At 55.5% G+C, this 22178-nt stretch overlaps 1 protein-coding gene across 6 annotated transcripts in view; it reads left to right on the forward strand.

Moving 5' to 3' along the window:
- Positions 1-21935, forward strand: part of Triobp (TRIO and F-actin binding protein) — a 56309-nt gene extending 34374 nt beyond the window's left edge. For 3 of the 6 annotated variants that reach the window (XM_055603015.1, XM_055603016.1, XM_055603018.1), the window contains 13 exons: positions 4007-4063; positions 6653-6721; positions 6814-6903; positions 7205-7314; positions 8650-9178; positions 9804-9917; positions 16805-16952; positions 18494-18596; positions 18973-19132; positions 19209-19322; positions 19852-19938; positions 20503-20663; positions 21267-21935. In XM_055603015.1, the coding sequence (XP_055458990.1) occupies positions 4007-4063; positions 6653-6721; positions 6814-6903; positions 7205-7314; positions 8650-9178; positions 9804-9917; positions 16805-16952; positions 18494-18596; positions 18973-19132; positions 19209-19322; positions 19852-19938; positions 20503-20661 (1740 nt within the window). In that variant the 3' untranslated portion in view covers positions 20662-20663; positions 21267-21935. Of the gene's footprint in view, positions 1-3344; positions 3420-4006; positions 4064-6652; positions 6722-6813; positions 6904-7204; positions 7315-8649; positions 9179-9803; positions 9918-10065; positions 10970-16804; positions 16953-18493; positions 18597-18972; positions 19133-19208; positions 19323-19851; positions 19939-20502; positions 20664-21266 lie in introns of those variants that run through there. The other 3 variants (XM_055603017.1, XM_055603020.1, XM_055603019.1) reach the window with 2 other exon arrangements.
- Positions 21936-22178: the final 243 nt, after the last annotated feature.

Consider the following 22178-nt stretch of genomic DNA (forward strand, 5'->3'; position numbering starts at 1 on the left):
TGTGTGTGTGTGTGTGTGTGTGTGTGTGTGTGTGTGTGTGTGTGTGTGGTGTGTGTGTGTGTGTGAGTGTGTGATGACCTGGCTCTGTTGCCTGGACTTCCTCGGCCTCCGCACATCCTGCCACCTCCCTACTGGCCTTTCCTGGCGTCAGCAGCCTCCCCTTTCCCTGTTAGGGAGCAGAGGGACGTTGGGGGAGGAGTTGAGTCAGTGTCCTGGGCTGGGGGAGGTGGTTGCCTGCCCGGTGGGTGCCTGCCAGATCCTAAACTGGGAGCTTTCATAGTACCAGATTGATCCTTTTAAGGCTGATGATTCCATCCCTACTGTACAGTTGGGGAAACTGAGTGAAGGAGCTATAGCTCTGGTGACACAGTTTGGCCTTGGCTGGGCCAAAATTTATGTCCTGGTCAGGCTCAGTTTGCTTTCTGGGGAGAGATAAGAAATGTACACAGTTGCCACTCCCAGGAAGCACGCGCTAAGCCAGGGTGAGTCTGCTAAGCGCCGCATGTGTGCCTGAATCCTGAATGAGGGGTGCCAGGAGCAGGGGTAACACATCCCTGCTAGTGGGAGGAGGGCTTCCTGAGGGAGTTGACTTCTGATTACATGACTTTGTCAGATGGGGATGGAATGTGGAGGAAGGGAGTGCAGATAAAGGCTAATGGCCGTTCTTGGGGATGCTGAAAACTTAGAGAAGGGTCCGAGAAAGGACCAGCCTGGGAGCAGGGGAGAGGCTTGTGATGGCCGTTCACTGCACTCCTGGGCGCCCTTCAGCCTTGAGCCTGTTTCAGGTCCCCCACTTTACCCCTGTCTGCAGCCCATCTCCCTGACCACACACGCACACACGTACCCTGCCCCCCAGCTGCCCTGGGTAAGAGAAGGCTTCAGGGAGACAGTGGATCCAGGCTGACCTGGAATCCAGAGCCTCTTTCACATTTCTCCTGAGCCTGGCAAAACCGTGTTAAGGAGCCTCAGTCCGAGCTGCTACCACTGGGCATCAAATTATATACTTGTGTTTACTGTCTGTCCCCCAGGCTCTCCTACCAGGGCAGGGTCTCGGCTCTTTTTCACAGCCGATGTCTTGCCTTTAAAGGGTTTCTTTCTTTCTGCTGAGACCCGGAGCCTCTGTCTTGTACTGGATCAGCCCGCCTGGAGGGAAAACTAAAGTGCCTTGACAGCCTATTGCAACAGGGTCCTTTGCAGGGGGTTGAGGGAGGCGGCTGGGGGCTTATGGTATAAGTACTGAGAAAGAGGCCTCAGAGATACAGCCGAGTAAGTCTGAACTCATGAGCAGGGACTTGGCTTGGTTTGCAGAGGAGAAAAATCTAGTATTTCAGATTGAGGACATGAAGATGTAAGAGACTTGGGATGGGGTGTCCCTGTGTGTTGGGGATCTGTGAGCACAGTGTGGTGGGATAGTTGAAATAAACAGGTAGGAGCAGGGCAGTCTGGCAGGAGAGATTAAGGCATTTGCTGACCCCGCTGAAAGGGTCCTCTTGGCTGTATGGGCTTAGGAGGGGCTGCAGCTCTGGCTGAGGTGGCAGGCAGGAATGACCTGTGCTACTGGTTGGGGAGGAGGGCATGAGAGCCTATGGGTGTTCCTCATGCTGTTCTCGCTGGTGGAGAATGGGTGGCCGAGCCCGGGGAGCTGAGGAGGTGGTGGTCCTCTGGATGCGCAGTGTGTCAGAGCTTTTTCAGTGTGTGTGTGTGTGTGTGTGTGTGTGTGTGTGTGTGTACACCGATGTGTCCCTGTGTGCGGATGCACACCTAGAGGAAGCTAAAGGTTGGCTTTGGGTGTGTCGCTCTCCACCTCTTTTTGTTTGTTTGTTTGTTTGTTTGTTTCTTTTGAGACAGGGTGTCTCGGTGTAGCCTTGGCTGTCTTGGACTCTTTGTAGACCAGGCTGGCCTCCAACTCACAGAGAGCTGCACATTTGCATGCTCCTGCCTCCCCAAGTGCAGGGATTACAGGCGAGCGCCACTGCGTCCTGCTTCCATCTTATTTTTCAAGACAGGGTCCCTCATTGAATCCGGAGCTTTCCATTTTAGCTGGGTTGGCTGGCAGCAAGCTCCGGGGCTCCTGTCTCTACCTTCCCTCATTAGGATTATATCCAGCTTCTTTATGTGGGTGCTAGGGGTCCAAGCTCAAGTCCTTGTGCCTTCGTGATTTGTGCATGCTTCGCCGTCCTAACTGCCTCCCTGGTTCTTGTCAGAGTCCCCTCCCAGAAGGATTAAACACTTGCTTTAATGGCCTTCTTTCTGTGGAGTTGCCACGCTGGTTTGCCCCAGGCCTGACATGTCTCCTTTGGTACTGGTCTTAGGACTTACCTGGCTGCTCTGACTATAGTGCATTCTGTCCCCTGGGAAGACTGGGGCTGGGGCAGAACCCCTAGTCATTCACCACATAGGAACCAGGGCCTAGGGGGGGCGCACATGTGAGGGAAAGGGGTGGTCACTGTTCCTTCACGTGTTACACAGCATTCTGGATCCCCTGTCTGTTATTGTGCCTGGAGGCCTTCTCCTTTGGGTCAGCCCCATGGTGCCAGCTCCACAGACCCAGCCAGCCCTGACTTTTGGCTCCTTGGGGTTTGTGGGGTCAGGGGGATCAACCCCAAAGCTTAGGAATGTATGCGAGGGAGGAGGAAGATATTTATACAAGCCATCTCCTGAGACCTGTTGTGACTAGGCCTCTCTTCCAGGTCCTGGGGCTGTGGGGGTGGGAGGTCCATGTTGAAGGGAAGGAGAGCAAGACACGGCTGGCCAGCTGTCTTCAGTCTTAGCTGGGGGATCTTCCTGGGTCACCCTGTCACAGATGGGGAGCGGTCTGACTGGATAGAAAGCAAACGGGACGAACACAGCCCCGGGGTTTCTGGGCTTGGAGCACAGCCCACCTCCTCCCTCAGACAGGTGTGCAGGCTGAGGGAGCCCCAGCCATGGCTGTGGATGTTTCTAAGTGATCAGGCTACTGGTCTGGGGCTCTCTTAGCACAACTCATTCTACCTGAGGGAAATGGGGTTCTCTGAAGGAGAGCAGGCCCACAGAGATGGCCGGGTCAGGTGGCTCTGGTTTCCAGCTGCCGCTGGCACTGCCGCTGCACTGTCCTGCTGACTCCCTTCAAGCAACCAGACACCTTGGCCCGGTGAGGCTCACTTGATGCAGACTCTGATAGGTGGGCCCAGAGCCATGGCAACAGGTGGCCTCCTCCTCCCTGCCAGCCTGTTTGGCCCGCCCTGTTCTCCCTGCCAGTGGGCAGGAGCTGAGGCTACTGAAGAGTAGGGACCTAAACAGGAGAGAGCAGGAAAATGCCAAGAGGAGCAGATTTATGTAGCCTGGGCAGAGGTACCTAGCTCGCAGCCCTTCTGTGGAACATGCTGAGACTGGGGCCTCCCAGGCGTCAGGGCTATGTCTCCCCGGGTAGGACCTGCCAGGTAGGGCTTGCCAGGATTGAGGTGCCATGGCCTGTCCAAGGGGACCTAGAGGAGAGAGACCCTAGAATATCTGACCTCAGCCTGGGCGTGGCTCAGCCCTTCAGGGTCTCTAGGAGACAAGGGAAGGGTAAGAATGGCCGCTTGCAAAGAGCATTAAGTTGTGTTTCCTATGATTCACCTGGATCTTTTTGAAGAGGACTTGGACATTTGCTAGGTGCTTCTCAGGGCTACCCTCTGGACTCCACCCTAGGGCTGCCTTTATAGGCAAAGTTCGTTTGGTCTCTGTCCCTGACTTGGGTGGGGCCGGGGAGCTTGGACATCTGGAGGTGTTTTAGTCACTCAGCCCAGCCTCTTGGCTCTCCTCTCAGAAGATGCTGGGGAAAAGGTCCAAGGCTGTCTCTGGCTGGGAGCCTGCTTGGTTCTGCTTGGTTGGGGGGGAAGTTCTCTGGGTCCTTTGCCCCCTTCGTCGGTCTCCCAGGACCTCGGTGTCACAGGATTAGGGCAAGATGATTGTCACATTCGCTCCTGGAGGCCCAGTTGGCTTCTTGCTCGGTCTTCTCATCGTTTGCCTTCTCACCTCCCTATAGCCCGATCTGCTCAACTTCAAGAAGGGATGGATGTCGATCTTGGATGAGCCTGGAGAGGTAGGAGGCTGGGCCAGAGGGGAGAGGTTGGCCTGGGCTGATGCAGGGCTGCTGTGGAAAGGCCCTGGGGGGAGGCATGGGGGGTGAAGGTGAGGGCCAGGTGACAATCCTAACGGAGTCCAATTTCTGGTCCAGGGACAAGGAGGCCTGCCTTAGTGAGTCCTCGGGAAGCACAGGTTGCTGGCTATCAGCTTCCTCATCAGTCCTAACACATAAGTCAGAGGGTGGAGCCTCCCTGCCATGCACACTCCAGATCCCATCCCCAGGTCTCACCAGGCCTGTCTTGGCTCTCCTTCCTCATGACATCGCTGGCTAGGAATCTGAGGGTCTGGGGCAAAGGCTTCATAGAAGCCTGAGTCATACCAGTTACTAGACACCGGGGTACTGAGTGGGGCACCGAGCATAAGCCAGACCCATTGGTGGGATGGCAGCCGGGTCTGTGATGGATGAAAGTGGAGAACAGGGTCACAGGGGGCACTGTGTTGAACAGCCAGAAGCCTCTATTGCCTGAGCTGATAAGCTCAGCTCAACACCCCTCCATCTATCTAGTCTAATGTGTCTGTCCTTAGAAATACTGAGGTAGTTCACTAGCTCTGCTCTTTCAGCTGCCAGGCAGGCTGGAGGCTGGGAGCTAGGCTGGTTCCCTGCCTACTCCGCCTGTAGGCGCCTGTGGCTCAGATCTGCGTGCTGCCCGCATGCCGGGCAGGGCTCAGAGCCAAGGGGAATCGCATTGTGTTTCCTGCCCACGCGCTTTATTCCCTGCAGCCAGCAGCCTTCTGTCGCTGCTGCCTGCTTGCAGTCCCAAAGTGGCTGCTCTCCAAGCTCACACAAGGCCTGGCGCCCCGCCAGTGACCCCTTCCTGGCCTCCCTACCCAAGGTCCCTGGAGGGCAGAGGGATTACGGGCTCCACCCAGAACTGGCCGTTACTCATGCTCTTTCATAGGATTTTTGGAATGTCCAAAACTGGAAGGGCCTTGGGAGTGCAGCCAGCCCAACCCTTTGCGCACAGATGGGAGTCAGGTCCACGGGAGTGAGATCTCTTTCTGGCTGAGTGATGCCTCGGGCAGCCCAGACCTAGAACCTGGTACCCTGAGCCCACAGCACTCCATCCAGATTCTGTTGTAAATAGTGGCAGATTAGGCCTAGATGACTAAGAAACCGTTTTGTCCAGAATCCACCTCATTTTGCAGAGTCAGTTAAGGTCGAAAGTGGTATCTTGGTCCACTCCAGGGACAAGATTGTTCTAAGTGGCTGGCGTCTTTGAACTGTCTCCAGGAGCCAGTGCCACATGCCATGAGAGACACATGACGGACCACCCCCAACACAGAATCAGAACGTACCTGGGAGGCAGAGGCAGGCGGACCTCTGTGAGTTGGAGGCCAGCCTGGTCTGCAGAGAGAGTTCCAGGACAGCCAGGGCTATATGGAGGAACTCTGTCTCGGAAAAAGAAAAAAAAAAAAAGTAGAAAAAATCACTCTCAAATGCTAGAAAGTGCCCTCCTGGACTGGGAGACACTGATCTTGGCAGTGGGCTGATCCCAGCTAGCTTTCCAGTAAAGTGGCCAGAGCCCTGAGGGAGGCCGAGTGTGGGGTGACATCAGGCTTAACTGGCCATCCCTTCCCCGCATGGCTTGCAGGCCTAAGAGAGGTACGGCGGCGACACTCACATTGCAGAATCGTGGATGTGAGGGTTAGCCAACACATTCTCACACTGGAACACGTGCGTAACCAGCCCACAGCCCAGATGGGGAAGCAGTGTGGGGCCGCCCGCCCCAGGCCTCTTGCTAGTCCTTCCGTCTGAGAGATCTTTGTCCTTGACCGTGTGTCAGTCCAACAGCGGCCATGTTGGAAAAGACGTGCAGAGGTCCGGCCTCACTTAGTCACTGACTTGCTGGGCATTTCAGCTCACAAAGCCCAACCACCCCCCTCATCTGAACTGGAGGAAGGCACATGCTATGCTGAGCTTTGATGTCTCAGAGGGGTCTGGAGTGGGCTGAGATTACCTCGGCTGATAGAATGGTTGCCTTCTATAGGCAAGGCTTGACCCCAGCATCTCATACCCCAAGCATGATGGCGCATGCCTGTAATTCTTGTGCCCAGGAGGAGAGGGCTGGATGATCAGAAGTTCGGGTCAGGCCAGCAAGATGGTATAGCTGGTAAACACTTGCCGTGGCAAGCCTAGCGACCCGAGGTGATTCCTGGAGTCTAGGAAGGGTAAAGGTGAAGGGGAGAGAACCATCACCACAGCCATCTTCTGGTCCACACGCACACCGTGACACACATACCCACACACATCCTGGCTCCACCGAGAGTTGAAAGCCAGCCTGAGCTACACATGACCCTGTTTCTAAAAGCTATAAAAACAGGGACATAGGGGTGCCAGCAAGCCAAAGAAGGCCATGTGCTGGGACCACAGAAGGCCGGGTTTCTGAGGCAGGGCCAGTCCACTTCATAGCCATTGTCTGCTGGGCCTCAGACCTGCTTTTCTGAGCTTCGACTTCCTTCCTACTCCTCAGCCGTAAGGATGGGGCGAGCACACACGGGGCCCTTCCTTCCCCCTACTCCTCCCTCACTCTCTCCTCCTTCACAGTGGAAAAAGCATTGGTTTGTGCTGACGGATTCAAGCCTCAAATATTACAGAGACTCCACCGCCGAGGAGGTGAGGTGCCTGGGTGGGCAGGCCCTGGGCAGGGCTGGGGCCCATGGTTGGGGTCTGTGGAATGGGGCCCATGGCAGATGCTCTTGCCTTAGGCGGATGAGCTGGATGGCGAGATTGACCTGCGTTCCTGCACCGACGTCACAGAGTATGCAGTCCAGCGAAACTATGGTTTCCAGATCCACGTGAGGCCACATGCTGCTATGGGAGGTGGAGGGTGTAACCCGAGGCCCGGGGCAGGTGTTGGCCTGACTCATGCACTCATTTACCCTCTCACCATCCTCTGCCAGTCAGCAGTTCTGATGCCCGCACTTAAAGTATCCTGGGAGACCTGGAGCAAGGCGCTTCCCACAGGCTGGCAGAGGGCTTTCGTACCCTCTGCCCACCTGACCTTATACACCCTCCTGGGAAAGAAGGACCACCTCCACAGGGGGAGGGAGCACGGGGCTGGCCAGGTGGCAAGCTACATTCAGGGTGCCCTTGCAGACCAAAGATGCCACTTACACCTTGTCGGCCATGACCTCGGGCATCCGGCGGAACTGGATTGAGGCTCTCAGGAAGACCGTGCGTCCAACTTCAGCCCCAGATGTCACCAAGTATGTGTTGGGCTGGATTGGGGCGCAGGGGGGAGCGATGATGTTGTGTTTCTGAATGGGGTTCTGTGTAGCAACGAAGTGCGGAGATCCACTGAGAACATAGGGTTTGACTTGCCGTCTCATTACGACCCCCTACCTTCTGACTTCCGGAAAAGGTCCTGGGGATTTAGAGAGGAGGTCTGAGAGGCTGCCGGTGTGGCCTAGCCGCCGAGGTAGAGGGCAGGGCACCGGTTTGTGACCTGATAACAGTACATGTGGAGCTGAGGTTTGCAGCTGCTGGGCAGAAGGACCAAAGTGTGGCATTAAAGGGATGTGAACATGAGTCCCCAAGCCTGACTATGCCCTGGTTGTTCAGCCAGAGGCCAGAGGCTTTCCCACCCTCATTCCTCAGCTGTCATGTTGGCTGTCGTGTTTGCACCTATGTAGGCATATGTCTAGGGCCCTTGGTGAATTCTGCAGAACTGTGCTGTTGGGCTGTTGTTTAGTATGCAGGCTAGAGTGCTCTGTAAAATTGGTCCAGAAGGTTACAGCATAGGCCTCGAGTGCAGCTCTGCAGCCCTCAGCTCACAGCTTGGCCGTAGGTCAGGAGGCACTGCTGAACTGCTGAGGAGGCCCTTTAGAAGGAGTTGCTTTTATCATCACCTTCCACCCCCCAGTATGGTCACATGATCACATCGATGCAGGGGATGCTGGGAAATATAGTTTGGCGCTGAATGACAATGAATGCAGCTGAGCTGCCAGTGTCACTCAGTGTCTCAACAACCTGTGCTCTGTTCACTCAGGTTTCAGTGTGTCCCCTCATCAGCAGTGAGCCCCTAAACCCAGGGCCCGGCATTATGCATTTTTAAGGTTTATTTTGTTTTGTGTGTGTGTGTGTTGCTGTATATATGTGTATACCATGTGCATGCACGTGGGTGCTGGGAACCAAACCCAGGTTTTCTCTAAGAGCGGCCAGTGCTCTTGCTCTTAACTACCGAGCCATCTCTTCAGCGCTTTGTGCATTTCATTTTTTTTTATGCCTTTAATAACACATGCAGCATTTGCAAAGGATCCCCTGTTTGCCTTGCCCACTGAGACCCCACATCCATGCTGTGTGACACATTGCTGTCCCTTGTTCCAGATACAGTAACTGGGACTCCAAGAGGGAATCTGCTGACAGATGACCGTGCTAGGGTCTTCCTAATGAGGCTTGAGTCGCTAGGCAGGACTGCTTGCTCCCTGGGGTCCATGTCCAGCCCCTGGCCTACGGCCTGACCCCTCTAGGAGCTTCTGTGAGGCTGATTGGACAAAAATCCCACCCCACCCCCACCTGACATGGTCCTGCTGATGTCCTAGGCTCTCAGAATGCAATAAGGAAAACACGCCGCATGGCTATGGCACCCAGAAGGGCTCCCTGAAGATAGGGGAGCAGCGGACAGGTGCTGAGGTTATCGGCCGGGGTGGTCCTCGGAAGGCGGACGGACCACGGCAGTCGGTGGACTACGTGGAGCTCTCTCCGTTGACGCCAAGCTCCCCGCAGCGCACGCGCACTCTGTCCCGCTCCACCTCTGATCGCCCAACCAAACAGGAGGATCTGGAGCGGGACCTGGCCCAGCGCTCTGAGGAAAGACGCAAGTGGTTCGAGGCCACAGACGGCAGGACCCCAGAGACACCCAGTGGTGACGGGCCTCGAAGGGGCCTGGGTGCCCCCCTGACTGAGGACCAGCAGAGCCGGCTCAGTGAGGAGATTGAAAAGAAGTGGCAGGAATTGGAAAAGCTGCCCCTGCGGGAGAACAAGAGAGTGCCACTCACTGCCCTGCTCAACCAAGGCCACAGTGAGCGACGTGGGTCCCCAAGTGACAGCCATGAAGCCCTGAAGAAGGAGGTAGGCCTCGCTCCCTATCATCCCGCACGTCTGAATCACTGAGCATGGCCTGACGTTGACCTGGCAGCCCTATAGTGATGAGGCTCTCCCCCTTATTTGACCTGCCAACTGGCACCTGTAAGGCAACTCTCAAGAGTTGCCTTCATTTTGTAGGGCTTCGTCCTTGTCCTCTCCTTAACCACAGGGAAGAGACGTGAGGAAAGGTGGAGAAAAGGCCATTTGCTGTGTGACTTTGACGTCCTGAGCCTCCTTAGGCACCTTTTGCCCTCCTCCTCATCTGATCTGCTAGGCCCCACTACACTTCACATGCGGGAAGTGAGGCACAGGGATGTCACCCCATTAGCTTCATGGGATGATAGATCTTGTGCTGTTCCCAACCTTGTCCTTTCCTCTGTAGGCCAATGCTCACCTGCGTCATTGACCTAGCCATCCTGGACCCAGCCACAGAGTCCCTTTGTCCTGCACCTCTCGCTAGGACTGCTGCCCCTTCTCCAAACCAGAGCTGTTGCTAAGTCCCCAGGGAACCTGGGCTTGTAGCGTCAGGAGAGGTGAACTCCTCCCTGCCTTCCACCAGCTGACCTCCCCATTTCAGAACACCCACTGACCCGGTCTTCCTGTATCCCAGGTCCAGTCTCTCCGTGCCCAGCTGGAGGCATGGCGTCTCCGAGGGGAAGCTCCTCAGAATGCTCCCAGAACCCAGGGGGAGGACAGCCATATCCCGCCAGGCTACATCTCACAGGTAAGGCTGAGGAACTGCTCTGTGCGGGCTGGGGGCAGGTTTCTGGCTGCTGTGTTATCAGAGAGCAGCTACGTTTGGGGAACCTTTGCTGTGTGCGCGCATGGTGCCAGGCATTTGCTACACATCGTGTCGTTTAATCTCCCCACAGCTGGTGGGCATGATCACTGTGCCCATTTTACAGACAAGGCCACTGAGCTCTGAGAGGGCATGTGAGCTGCCTGAGGTTCCCCAGCCTGCAGGTGTCAGAGGTGGGACTTGAGAATGGGTCCAGCTGCCTGCAGAGCCTGTGTGTGAGTCCCCGTGTGACAGTCTGCACCTGGACCTCTTCCTTGCATCGTTGTGGGGAATCGGGGAGCCAGTGGCCCTGGGAGCCACTCTAAATACAGGGAGAGGCTTCCCCTGCCTACCATGGAGGTCTGTGGGACTTAGGAGCCTCCAGTTTGTCCTCAGGGGACAGCAGTTTTCAACAAGGGAGGGTGACTGTCTCCCTCAAGGACAACCTTGTCCCCACTCTGGGACATGAGTTTTTCCGCTGGGGACAGTTGTCTATGTCTGGGAATGACTTTGGTTCTTGCAACTGGATAACTAGCTCACCAGAAAAAAAACTGTGTGTGTGCGTGTACATATTTATTATAAATTATAAAAGGCTGTTTAGTATATAATGTACAATAAAGTATACAATCCCTTTTATTGTGAGCTCCATCTAGAAATGGATTTTCCTCAGACTGCTTTAATGACCTCTTGTGGCCACAGCTGACTAACAAACACGGCCGTTCTCGTATGCATGTTGGTTAATCTTTTTATGCTAATGAGTAAGCTGAAAAGACTTCTCAAAACTTCTCAAGACCAACTTCTCAAATTCGTTGCTGAGCTGAAGGACAGCTTTCTGTCAAGGCTGAGAATATTCTAGTCGGCTAGCTCACCTTTTTTTGTTGTTCTGTATGAATGTAATTCTAGCCATGATGCGGGGAGAGGCTCAGTCTGCATTCCTAGCGTTTTCCCGTCACTTGCTTACTTCCAAACAACATAGAAGACAATAAACTGTGTCCCCGTGCGTGACGTTCAGCGGTTTCTATGGTGTGGGCCTCCCCTGGTGATGGGTCGACGCTCCCCTCTGTAGGGTTTCCGCCGCTGTCCAGGTGCAGTAGCCATAAGCCATAAGGCCCGGGTGCACAGGCGACATAAACAAACGCATTGTAGTAGAGGAGCAGACACATTCTGAGTATCAGCCGTGATGTTCTCTGTCTCGGTTACTTCTCGTTGCTGTGATAAAATATCCTGACAAAAGCAACTTAGGGGAGAAGGGCCTTTTATGGGGTCCATCGTAGGAGGGAGTCATGGCAACGGGAGACTGAGGCAGCTGTCTCATCCCATCTGAAGCCCAGAAATAGAGAGGCGAATGCCTGTGTTCAGTGCGCTTCTTCGTTCTGGGCGGTCTAGGACCCCCAGCCCATGATGTACCGCCGTCTTTCTGGTGGTCTCCCCGCCTCTGAGGCTAGCCATCCATAACCCCTCACACACGTGTTTGGAGGCTTGTTGCCTAGGTGACTCCACAGCCTGTCTCGTTGAAATGACGCTGCCCTTCTCAACCTCCTTGAGGCCTTTAGTGTAATTCACCATTATAAGTATGTGCATTTAATAAGTTTAAAAGTGGTTTTCCCTAACAGCAGAGTCACAGAATTATTCTGAGTGATTTGGCAGTCAGCCGTCTATAGTCTATACCGCACACACCAGTGCCAAGAGAAGGAAATTGCTGGGACGGGAGGAGGTTGACCTCAGGAGGTTCTTGGGAGGTGCTCAGAGGATCATACCCTGAGCTCCTCGTGGCGAGTAGGTGAGGACATTGCTATGACAGAAGGTAGGTGGCTGACTGTGCCCACAGTGGAGCAAGCCTCCAGGAACGAGCTGAAGAGTTAGTCTCCTGCCGATGTTGGGAGTTCTCCAGTGACGCACAGGAGGTCTGGAGTGCGGTGCAGAAGGGGAGGACAAGGCCCGAGCTTGAGGAACTAGGACAAGGCTGAGTAAGAACAGATTGGCAGGTCTGGAGGGAGATCTCGGGCCCTGGTGACTGGGGCCTAGGAGGGCAGGGGGACCTGGAAATCCTGGGACTGGGCCACCACACTGGCTGGAGCTGGCTACTACTGAGCTGTGGGTGCGGAGGTCAGCTGAATGGCAAAAGTTTAAGGGACTGGTAATGAGGCTACCCTGGGGTTACCTGGGCTAAGGGAGGGTGGAAGTGGCCCAGTACTGTCAAGTACTGCCATGGGGGGTGCCCTGCCATGCGGGCTGAGCTAATACTTCGGCCTGGGGTCACCGAGTGGAACTCGGAGCTCCTTTCTGGGAGGGCTGATTTGCCGGGACCAGAGCACCTGTGTGTGTGCGTTCCTGTCGCCGTTAGAAGCTGCTTCAGATTTCATTTAAGAAGCAGTGTGTTTTACTCCACTGGAATTTTAAACGCACTGCACTGACTTCTAAGCACCTCGGTGAGAAAACTGAGGCCCAGAAGCGGGGTGTGGCCTTTGAGCTCTGGTCGGACCTTGCTTTCTGGTCCTCTTCTGTCCCACCGGGCACTTCAAAAGCTTCCAGCGCTCCGTCTTAGTAAGTTGCGGCAGGCTCAGGGGCCAGGTGGGCCAGGGGTGGTAAGAGGTGAGAGGGCTGTGCTCAGGGGAACAGTGATGGCTGGGACAGCGGGGGGGTTAGAGGGCAGAGAAAGCTCGTAGGTCACAGGTTCCTCTCACGAACAGGAGGAGTTGTCTGGGAACTCAGGTGAACCTGGAGAGGTAACTTCTGGGAAGCCTGTTCTCGCAGGCTGAGTGGGTGCCCCTCTCGCAGGGCCGGGAGGGCTGCAGAGGAGCTTCACAGGGGGCAGGGGCTTCAGTACCTCGCCTACCGCAGCCCTGAAATAGCTATGGGAGAAGGGCCCTCTAGCTCAGGCAGTGGGCCGCCAGCACACCTTCCTCTGCCTGGATGTCATGGCAGAGAGATGGCCAGGATCAGGACATCTCGGACACTAAGGAAGGTAGGTCACAGTTGGCACCTGGCTGGCCCACCCCCTTCCCCTTGTTTAGAAACCTGAAGGACTGTGCCCAGTAGTCCTTCTGCCCAGGGAGCCTCACAGGATGGAGGCTGAGGCTCACAGGTGAAGCCCGGTGGAGTACGGTCAGTGCATCTCTGCTCCCTAGGTGGCCTGGTCTATGAGGGGACAGTCAGAGGACAGCAGCAAACACTGAGCAGCCCCACACACGCACACTCAGAACCCCTGGCTCCAGCCCCTCCCCACCACAAGCCTACTGTGGTCCCAGGAAGAGCTGCAAGAGAAGCCAGTGGAGGTCTTGAGGGGGAGGAACTGTATTCCTTCACGTGTCCTTCTGTGTCTTGGCGTCTTCCCTGCCCCTGCCCTTTTAGCGACCTTAAACATGTTTCTTTTTTTTCTTTCTCTTTGTGTCTATGCATGTGATGTGTGTGCATGGGTTGACCCACCCGTGTGTGCTGTAGTGGAAGCCAGATGTTAATTTTTTGTTTTTATTGTCGGCTTGTTTGGTTGGTTGGTTTTGGTTGGTTGTTTTTGGTTTTTAAGACAGGGTCTCTTAGCCCTGGCTGTCCTATAACTCACATAGGTCTACCTGCCTTGCCTCCTGAGAGCTAAGGCTAAAGGCATGCACCACCACGCCTGACCTCTTTACCTTTTTTAGATGCATTTTTATCCATGTGTGTGCGTGTGTGTGCATGCGCGTGCATGCATGCATGTGCTTGTATATCTTGTACATGTGTATACCCACCGAGGTCAGAACAGATCTCCAGATACCCGGAAGCTGAAGTCTCAGGGGGTGAGTGAGCTGATGAACCGAACTCAGGTCCTCTGGAGGAGCAGGAAGTGTTAACCATTGGTCCATCTCTCTAGACATCCCCTCCATTTCTCTTCCTGAGACCGAGTTTCACTGTGGAGCCTTGTCTAGCCTACAGCTTGGAGTGTAGACAGGCTGGCCTCAGACTCACAGGGATATTCCCCCTGCCTCTGCCTCCCAATGCCAGGATTAAAAGTGTGTACCGCCATGCCTGACTACACCTTAGTTTTTCAGACAGGGTCTCTCACTAAACCTAGAACTCTCTGTGAGCTGGGGATCGCCTGTTTCACGCCCAGTAGCACTGTGGCTACTACTGTGTTTTCATGTGGGTGTGGGGATCTGAACTCATACAAGAAAGATATCCCCAGTGTGATGGTTTAATCCCAGTGCTCGGGAAGCAGAGGCAGGCAGATTTCCATGAGTTCGAGGCCAGCCTGGTCTATATAGTGAGTTTTAGGACAGCCAGAGCTACACACTGAGACCCTGATCCAAAAAAAAAAGTCAAAAAAGTAATAAAAAAAAAAAAACCTAAATGGCATTTACTTTTTGTTTGCTTATCTGTTTTGTTTTGTTTTTGAGACAGTTTTGTTGTTGTTGTTGTTGTTTGTAGCTCTGCCTGTCCTGAAACCAGCTCTCTGTAGACCAGGCTGGCCTCTAACTCACAGAGATCTACCTGCCTCTATCTCCCAAGTTGAAGTGCTGGGATTAAAGGTGGGCCCCACCACTGGCTGGCCCCCATTTATATTTTTAAAATCAACGCAAATGCCAGGCATGGTGGTGCATACTCCCAACATTTGGGAAGCTGAGGCAGGATCCTGAATTCACGGCCAGCCTCAGCTAGAGGCTAAGGTCTTAGACCAAGACCTTGTCTTTAAAAAACAAAAACAAAATCAGATGATGAGCCGAGGCTATAGTTCAGTGGTAGAGTGCTCGACCAGCATGCTCAAGGCCCTGGATTCCACCGAGAAATTCATCTCAATTAAAAGGTTAGAAATGAGCCCCCGAGGGCTGTCAAGGTGGCTCAGCAGGTAAAGTTATTTGCTTCCAAGCCTGATGACCTGAGTTCCATCCCAGGAACCCCCATGGTAGAAGGAGAACCTTTGACATGCACGGTGGCATTGCAAGCTCCCCTGCCTTAAAAACGATGTAAAAAGAAATGAGCCCCTGGTGCTCGGCTCCCCGGGCCTGTGCATACCTCTGCCCACCATTGCCCTGTCTAGATCAGCTTCCAGTGGCCAAGGGGAGAAGTTACCACTGCCAGTCAGCTGACTCAGTGGCACAGACTTGCCAGTCATCTTGCTGAAGTCCAGCACAGGCTAAGGAGGGGGTGTGTGCCTGACAACACTCCTTTCACAGGCTGCAGGTGGGATGGTTGGATCCGTACCCTTGCCTTGCCTGGTCTGCCGGCTTGTGCTCCCTGCCTTCAGTTCAAAGCCTTGCACTCGCTGCCACTGCTCCCTTCTCTGCCGGTCACCTCTCTAGGTTCTTGTCTTCTGCCCTCATCCATTCTTCAGGCCACCAAATTGCCTAGGGCAGCCTCCTGCTTCTAGGGTCAGCTGGTTAGAAGCCTTAGTGCCTCAGAAGCGAGACAGGCCCAGGTCATATATGGATATCTTCAGAAGGCTGCTCTTCCGCCTGCCACAGCATCCTTCCAGCACTTTCTGTGTTTTTGCATACCTGGACTAGGGCAGGCCGTGGCCTGTTTTGCACCCATGAGTATTGTCAAGAGTCAGCTTTCATTCCACAGCAGTCCACGTGGCTTCTCTGTCCTCCAACAGCTGCCTATTGTCCTTTATAGGTTTAGATCCCATCGCTGACTCAGGGGTCCCCTGGTGAGCATGTAGGCCACTTTCTGTTTTCACATCCCCAGCTTTGCTGTGGGAACACACTTGTCCACTAGTCTTTGTACGTAGGTAACTTCCTCTGGGATGTTCCAAAGAGTGGACCTGCCCAGGCAAGGGATGGAGTTGCAAAAATGCAATGATACCCCTAATCCCAAGCACTCAGGAGGCTGAGGCAGGAATGTTGTGAGTTCGAGGCCAGCATGGCTACATAACAAGACCCTGTCTCAAAAGAGGATGGAGGCTGGGCTGTCTTTAATCCCAGCATTCTGGAGACAGAGTCAGGCAGATCTCTGAGTCTGAGGCCAACCTGGTCTACAGAGTGAGTTCCAGGACAGCCAGGGCTACACAGAGAAACCCCGCCTTGAAAAACCAAAAGGAAAAAAATAGATGGTGATGACACCAAACTGCCCATGCTCATTCAGTCACAGTGGGCACTCCGGCAGTGGACCTGGGTCTAACTACTGACCATCTTCCTACGAAACTATTTGCATGCCATCAGCAATTGCAGCCCATTTACTAAGCCGATGCCATGTGACTTATCCTGGCCTGCACCCTAGGCCTAAGCTGGGTCAGGTGTACCTTGTCACCAGGCTGTTAAGTTCCTGAAGAAATAGAACCCTGGGAGGCAGGGGAGAAGCTGCTCAGGGGCAGGAGCAGTTTTTAAAGTGTTTTTAGTGTTTAAAATGGGAAAACACTTAGCGGAAAGGGAGCTACTCAGGCAGGAGAGCGTTCCCACTGCAGGCAGAGGACTAGCACTGGGTTCTAAATTGTTATTATGGGGGGTGGGAGGGGTAGACATGCAAGCCACAGCATGTGGAAACCAGAGGGCAGCTTCGTGGAGTCAGTTCCCTCCTTCCATTCTTGTGTACGCTCTGGGGATTGAACTGCAGGCTTTTACCTGACGAGCCATTTCATCATCCCAAGAACTGGTTTTTACAACTGTGAGGTTGCTTGGCAGTGCAGGGCCAGGCAGAGACAGGGCCACGGGAGCCCTTCAAACCTTACCCTGCAAGGTTTGAAGCAGAAGAGGGGGTGGTAGGATTTGTGGGTGAGGAGAGTCGGGCGGCAGAGGGGCCAGGTATGGAATCACGGAGCAGCATTCCAGAGCAGGGGAAGGAGCCTGGCTCCGGGCAGACTTGTAGCCAGGGCAGGGGGGGGGGGGTGCAGCCTCGTGACCTCCCTGGCCTCTGGCCCACAGGAAGCCTGTGAGCGCAGCCTGGCGGAGATGGAGTCCTCACACCAGCAGGTGATGGAGCAGCTGCAGCGGCACCACGAGCGAGAGCTGCAGAGGCTGCAGCAGGAGAAGGAGTGGTTGCTGGCTGAGGAGACGGCGGCCACAGCCTCAGGTGAGGACCAAGGATGTGCCATGGGCAGGGCCTGGTGCCTCCACATTGAACTGGGAAGCTCCTTGAGTAAGGACTTGGGGGAAGGAGTCAGTAGTTGTCAAAAGGCCCAGTGGTAATTCGTGGTCCAGCTTGAAATGGGGAAGGTGAGGCGATAAGAGACCTCCTCTCCTCCTATGGCTTGTGGCCTTCCCTTCCTTAGATCTGCAGACATTTGGGGTACTGCAAGCCACATACTCCCTCCATGCTAGGGAAGAGACACTGATCAGCAGCATAGTCCGTTGTGGTAGAATGTCACCTGCCTAGGTCCTTGGATCGGAGCCTAGGTGTTTGAGGAGTGGTTGCGAGCCTTGCTCTAGCCCGGCAGTGTGTACCACCTCTTTGTGCCCCACACACTCCTCATGGGAGCACCCTGAGGGAGTGAGGAAGCTGGGACCTCAGAGAAGTTAGTGACTTGTCCCAGATGGCATAGCTTGGAAATGACAGGGATGGGCTCTGAGCCTAGAGCAGATACCCCTGATTGCAAAGCTAGGTCCCAGACTGCCTCACTTTAACAGAGTCAAAAACAGGAAACCCCGGAGACAGACAAACGATTTCCTTCTCCTCTGTCCATCCCACACCTGCTGTGTGTGCCTGGCACATCCTGGGCAGCCCCTCTGGCTTTGCAGAGTCATGAATGAGGTCATGTGACCTGGAGCTTGCCAAGTATTCCCTGTGCTTAGGTCCACATGGTCCCTGCAGCCTTGGGCCATGTCCACATTTCGGGCAGGTCCGCACAGCAGGCAACCTAGAATAGCTGCCCCTCCCCACCATCACCCAGCGATCCAGCACCAAAGCTTCTGTAGTGACCTTGAACCTAATGGAAGAGACACTGTTAACAATGTCACCAAGATAACAGGCCACCACCAGCCTCATGTCCCTGCCTATCAGGGACTGCCACCCAGGAGGAATGAGATCCACCCAGTGTTCAGAAATGTTACATTTTGGAATCATGGATACATCTGAGCAAGCTGGAGGCTCTCTTAATTCTTACATTGCCCTGTGCAGTGTGGGAAAAAGACTGGGCTCTTGGGAGCTCACCATGAGAAACAGCCAGCAGGAGCCAGAGTTTGGGCCTTACTCTCTGTGTCAGGCCTTATTCTTGTCACCCTCTGGAGAGGGGAAGCTGTGTTAAGCACCTTCCAGAAAGGGTCCTGAGGCAGAGGCATTGAGTCACCTATACAGCGTCACACACATTTGTAGGTCCTGCTCTCTGGACCACAGGGTGGGCAGGGCACGTGGGCCCTGATGAACAGCCCTCCAGGTGCTGCAGAGATGGTATGAGGCTCTGTGTGAGGCTGGCCAGAAACCTCTAAGAGGAGGTCCTTTGGTTAGATACCAACGTATCACCCCGGGAGAGGGCTTGACCAGCTCACATAAAGCCTCTGAGTTCAGGACACAGCTTTGATCCTGCTCTTTGTACACCTCTGGCCCTGTCTTCACCAGTGCAAGGGGAATTGTGCTGACCCCCTTCCATCTTGTCTTTCTGTCCATCCTGCTCTTAGCCATTGAAGCCATGAAGAAGGCTTATCAAGAAGAGCTGAGCCGGGAGCTGAGCAAAACACGGAGTCTCCAGCAGGGCCCAGATGGCCTTCGGAAGCAGCACCAGTAAGACAGCAGAAGGGGCTGGGGTGGGTCTGCCTCTGGGCCAGGAGCACCACTCACCCCAATAGATGTGACAGGGCCTCTGCTGAGGGCCTTGGCAGAGGACTCCTGGGTCGCTGCACCCCTTTAGTGCCTCCCAGAGTTGGAATGCATTGTTGCTCTTGACCACTAGGGGTCTCCCTGCCCCAGTTCTGGGTGTGAGAGGTAGGCCCTGAGCTCACCCTCTCAGAGGAAACCCTGAAGCCCAGAGACACAGCCACTCCAGGCTGAGTCCAGAACCACCAAGTATCTAGAACCAGCGCGGTTGACATGTGACTCCAGGCCGAGCCGTGGCAAGAGAGCCCGCATGGCCCATTCCTGTCCATCCCCCGCTGGCCAGGTTGGACATGGAGGAGCTGAAGCAGAAGCTGCAGGTGCTGTCCGAGAGGTACTCACAGAAGTGCCTGGAGATCGGGGCCCTCACCAGGCAGGCGGAGGAGCGCGAGCACACCCTGCGACGCTGCCAGCAGGAGGGCCAGGAGCTGCTGCGCCACAACCAGGTAGGCTGGCCCCCAGCAGGCTGTGAGTGGGCGCGACCGGCCCGGTGCCCCGACCCTGACCAACCTCTCCTCTCAGGAGCTGCACTCCCACCTGTCCGAGGAGATCGACCGTCTGCGCAGTTTCATCGCCTCCCAGGGCACGGGCCACAGCTCCGGGCGCAGCAACGAGAGGAGCACCTGTGAGCTGGAGGTGAACGCCCTCCCCTCCCCAGAAGGCTGGGTGTGACCTGCAGGGGTCACTCAAAACTCTGAGGCCTCCCAGGCTAAGCCTTCAAGCCTTTGATCCAGTCCTGTCGTTGGCTGGATCACAGACCTGCTGTGTGATCACCCAGGCTGAAGTTTAAGGACGTTCCTCCCCACCTGAGTTTATGTACCCCGAATGTCAGAGTTCAGAGGGTTCAGTGGGCATAGTCCTGCCACAGCCACATAGCTACAGTTCGCAGCGGGACCACAGCACAGCTGCCCGTTGAGCTCTGGGCCTGGTGCAGTGTCAGGCTGCAGCTGAGGCAGGCGGCAGAGTCCCTCTCGTGGCTTGCTGGGGGAGAGTGGGGAAAAGGAAGGCAGAGGCAGTGACCTGGGGCAGTAGGCTGTGGGATGCAGGGGCTTTTGGTGCAGGGGGTGGGGTTGCTCACGGGGACTTGAGTCTGGGAGGTGCCAGGCTGCAGGGCTGGGTGGCCTTGGCCCATGGCCCTGGCTCAGCCCGGCATATGCGTCCCTAGGTGCTACTTCGAGTGAAGGAGAATGAACTCCAGTACCTGAAAAAGGAGGTGCAGTGTCTCCGGGATGAGCTCCAGGGGATGCAGAAGGTAGGCAGCACCAGCTGTGGGGTCCGGTGCGCTCCGGGTGCCTGCCTGAGCCAGCCGCCATTGGCCTTACCCTATCCCATCGCAGACAAGGAGAGGTGTGACTCACCCGGGGCCACACTTGCTTTCAGTCGTTTGACCTTATGATTACTGAGCACTATCCCAGCCTGGCCGTGGCTTGATTCCAAGTGTTGCTGGGAAGTAGCCAGCCCACCCGGTTCTGTACAGCCGGTCTAGCCCACCCTTGGCTGATTCCTGCCTTCATCGAGCTGTGGCTATGTGCTGGCTCCGAGAGAGTGAGCCAGCACTGCCCTGGGCTGCGCTTGGAGAGTAGACGGAGGGAACTCAGTGGAAGCCCAGGGCCCCTGGCCACGCCCTCCAGAGGCTCATCCTACACTCATGACCACAGCCAAGGCTTCACCTCCCCAGGCCCTAGCTGCCACCCCTCCCTCTAACGGGACAAGGAAGGACAGTGAAATCCCTGTCGCTGGCCTTCTGTGCTACCGACAGGGGGCGGGTGTGTGGCTGGGAGGCCTCGGGCCCTCAGTGTTTCCTCTGTGGCCACAGGACAAGTGCTTCACGGGAAAGTACCAGGACCTGTATGTGGAGCTGAACCACATCAAGACTCAGTCGGAGCGCGAGATCGAGCAGCTGAAGGAGCACCTGCGCCTGGCCATGGCCGCCCTGCAGGAGAAGGAGGCTGTGAGGAACAGCTTGGCTGAGTAGAGGTGGGTGGGGACCCTGCCGTGTGAATCCATGGTCGCTTTCGTGCAGCTCGCTGGGTCAGCATGGCCTTCCCCTGGCTCACGTCTCCGTCTGTAAGTGGCCTTGCGGTGCTAGCTACGGAGGGTTTTTACGGCCATCAGACAGTCCGGCGTCTACCGTGCCAGTCCACGTGTGTTTGTCCCAAGGTGATGACGCATGACTGGGTCAGGACCCCACAGCCTGGCATCTTTGTCACTGTCGTGGCCACCTCCCCAGTAGTGTGCCCCTCCACAGGCTGGTAGTGATGCCTGGCATGTTCCAAACTTCGCCTTCAATCGTCTCCCTGCCCCCAGGGTTCATGCTACATACCATGCCCATACCATGCCATATATGATATTATATATGACATGACATGACATGGCCTGTCTACGCCCTCTTCCTGACAAGACTAAGGCACATGAGTCAGGCTCTCCCCAGGTCTTGCGCACAGCCCGGAATGGCTCTGGCCCAGCCTTGGAGCCAGCAGCCATGGGCAGTCTCGCTTGTACTTTGGCTTGGCCCACTCTGGCAGGCCCAAGCCTGAAGCTGGGCCTTCCCAGTGCTCAGTGGCCACTCTTGCCTTCCAGGTCCCTGCGGTTCGGCTCAGCTGAGGACCCTCTGGCCCCAGGGGACCAGCCACCCTCCTTCTCTGACAGAAGTCAGAAGCCAAGCTTTCTCCCTACCCTGGATCACACGTGCACTCACACACTCTCACACACACATATGCACACACGCACACACTCGCACACACCCACGCACAGACACAGACACACACACACACACACACACACACACTGCGGATCTGAGCTCGTCCCTCGCACTGGGTCTTACCTTGCACCTTCTTCAGGATTTTATACGTGAAGAGATTTTTATATAGATTTTTTTTTTTTTTCTAAAACACTTTAAACTTTTTAAAAAGGCAATTCTTGGTGGCATGTGCCTCTGGCACTGGCTCCTGTTCCTCTCTGATCCCCTGCTTGGGCCTCCTTCCTACCCTGGGCATCTCACAAAGGACCAAGCAGGGCCGGGGTGAGTTGACCAGAGGGGGAAAGGCAAGGAGCGGCCGACCCTCCTCCTGCCCTACCTCCACTCACTGCTTCCTGCCCTGGCCTCTGGGCAGAGGGAGGAGCCAGTCGCCGTGCCCACAGCTCCACTCCTCTGAGGGGCGCTGGGTGTGGGCCATCAGCGCCGCCCATGAAGATGCTTCTCTCCTGTCCCACGAGCCATCCTAACTTAATAAAACCTTCCGGCAACTCTGGCTGTGTGGATGGCTGGGCAGGGTAGGAGGTGGCGGCCAGGTTCTTCAAGTGGCTTCTGTGTCCCACCTTAGCTGAAGCAGGGTCTGTGGGTTTCTGAAGGAGAAACCACCAACTGAGTCCAGTTGGTGCCCCCGCACCCCTGCCCCGGCTGGGACTTACACATTTGAGTGGTTTGGAGAGGATAGCAGCAGCAGGAGCCCAGGGTCTACCCTGACAGCCATCACAAACTGCATTCTAACC

The sequence above is a fragment of the Psammomys obesus genome, unplaced genomic scaffold (assembly GCF_907164565.1).
Source record: "Psammomys obesus unplaced genomic scaffold, mPsaObe1.curated_primary_1811, whole genome shotgun sequence".
NCBI lineage: Eukaryota > Metazoa > Chordata > Mammalia > Rodentia > Muridae > Psammomys > Psammomys obesus.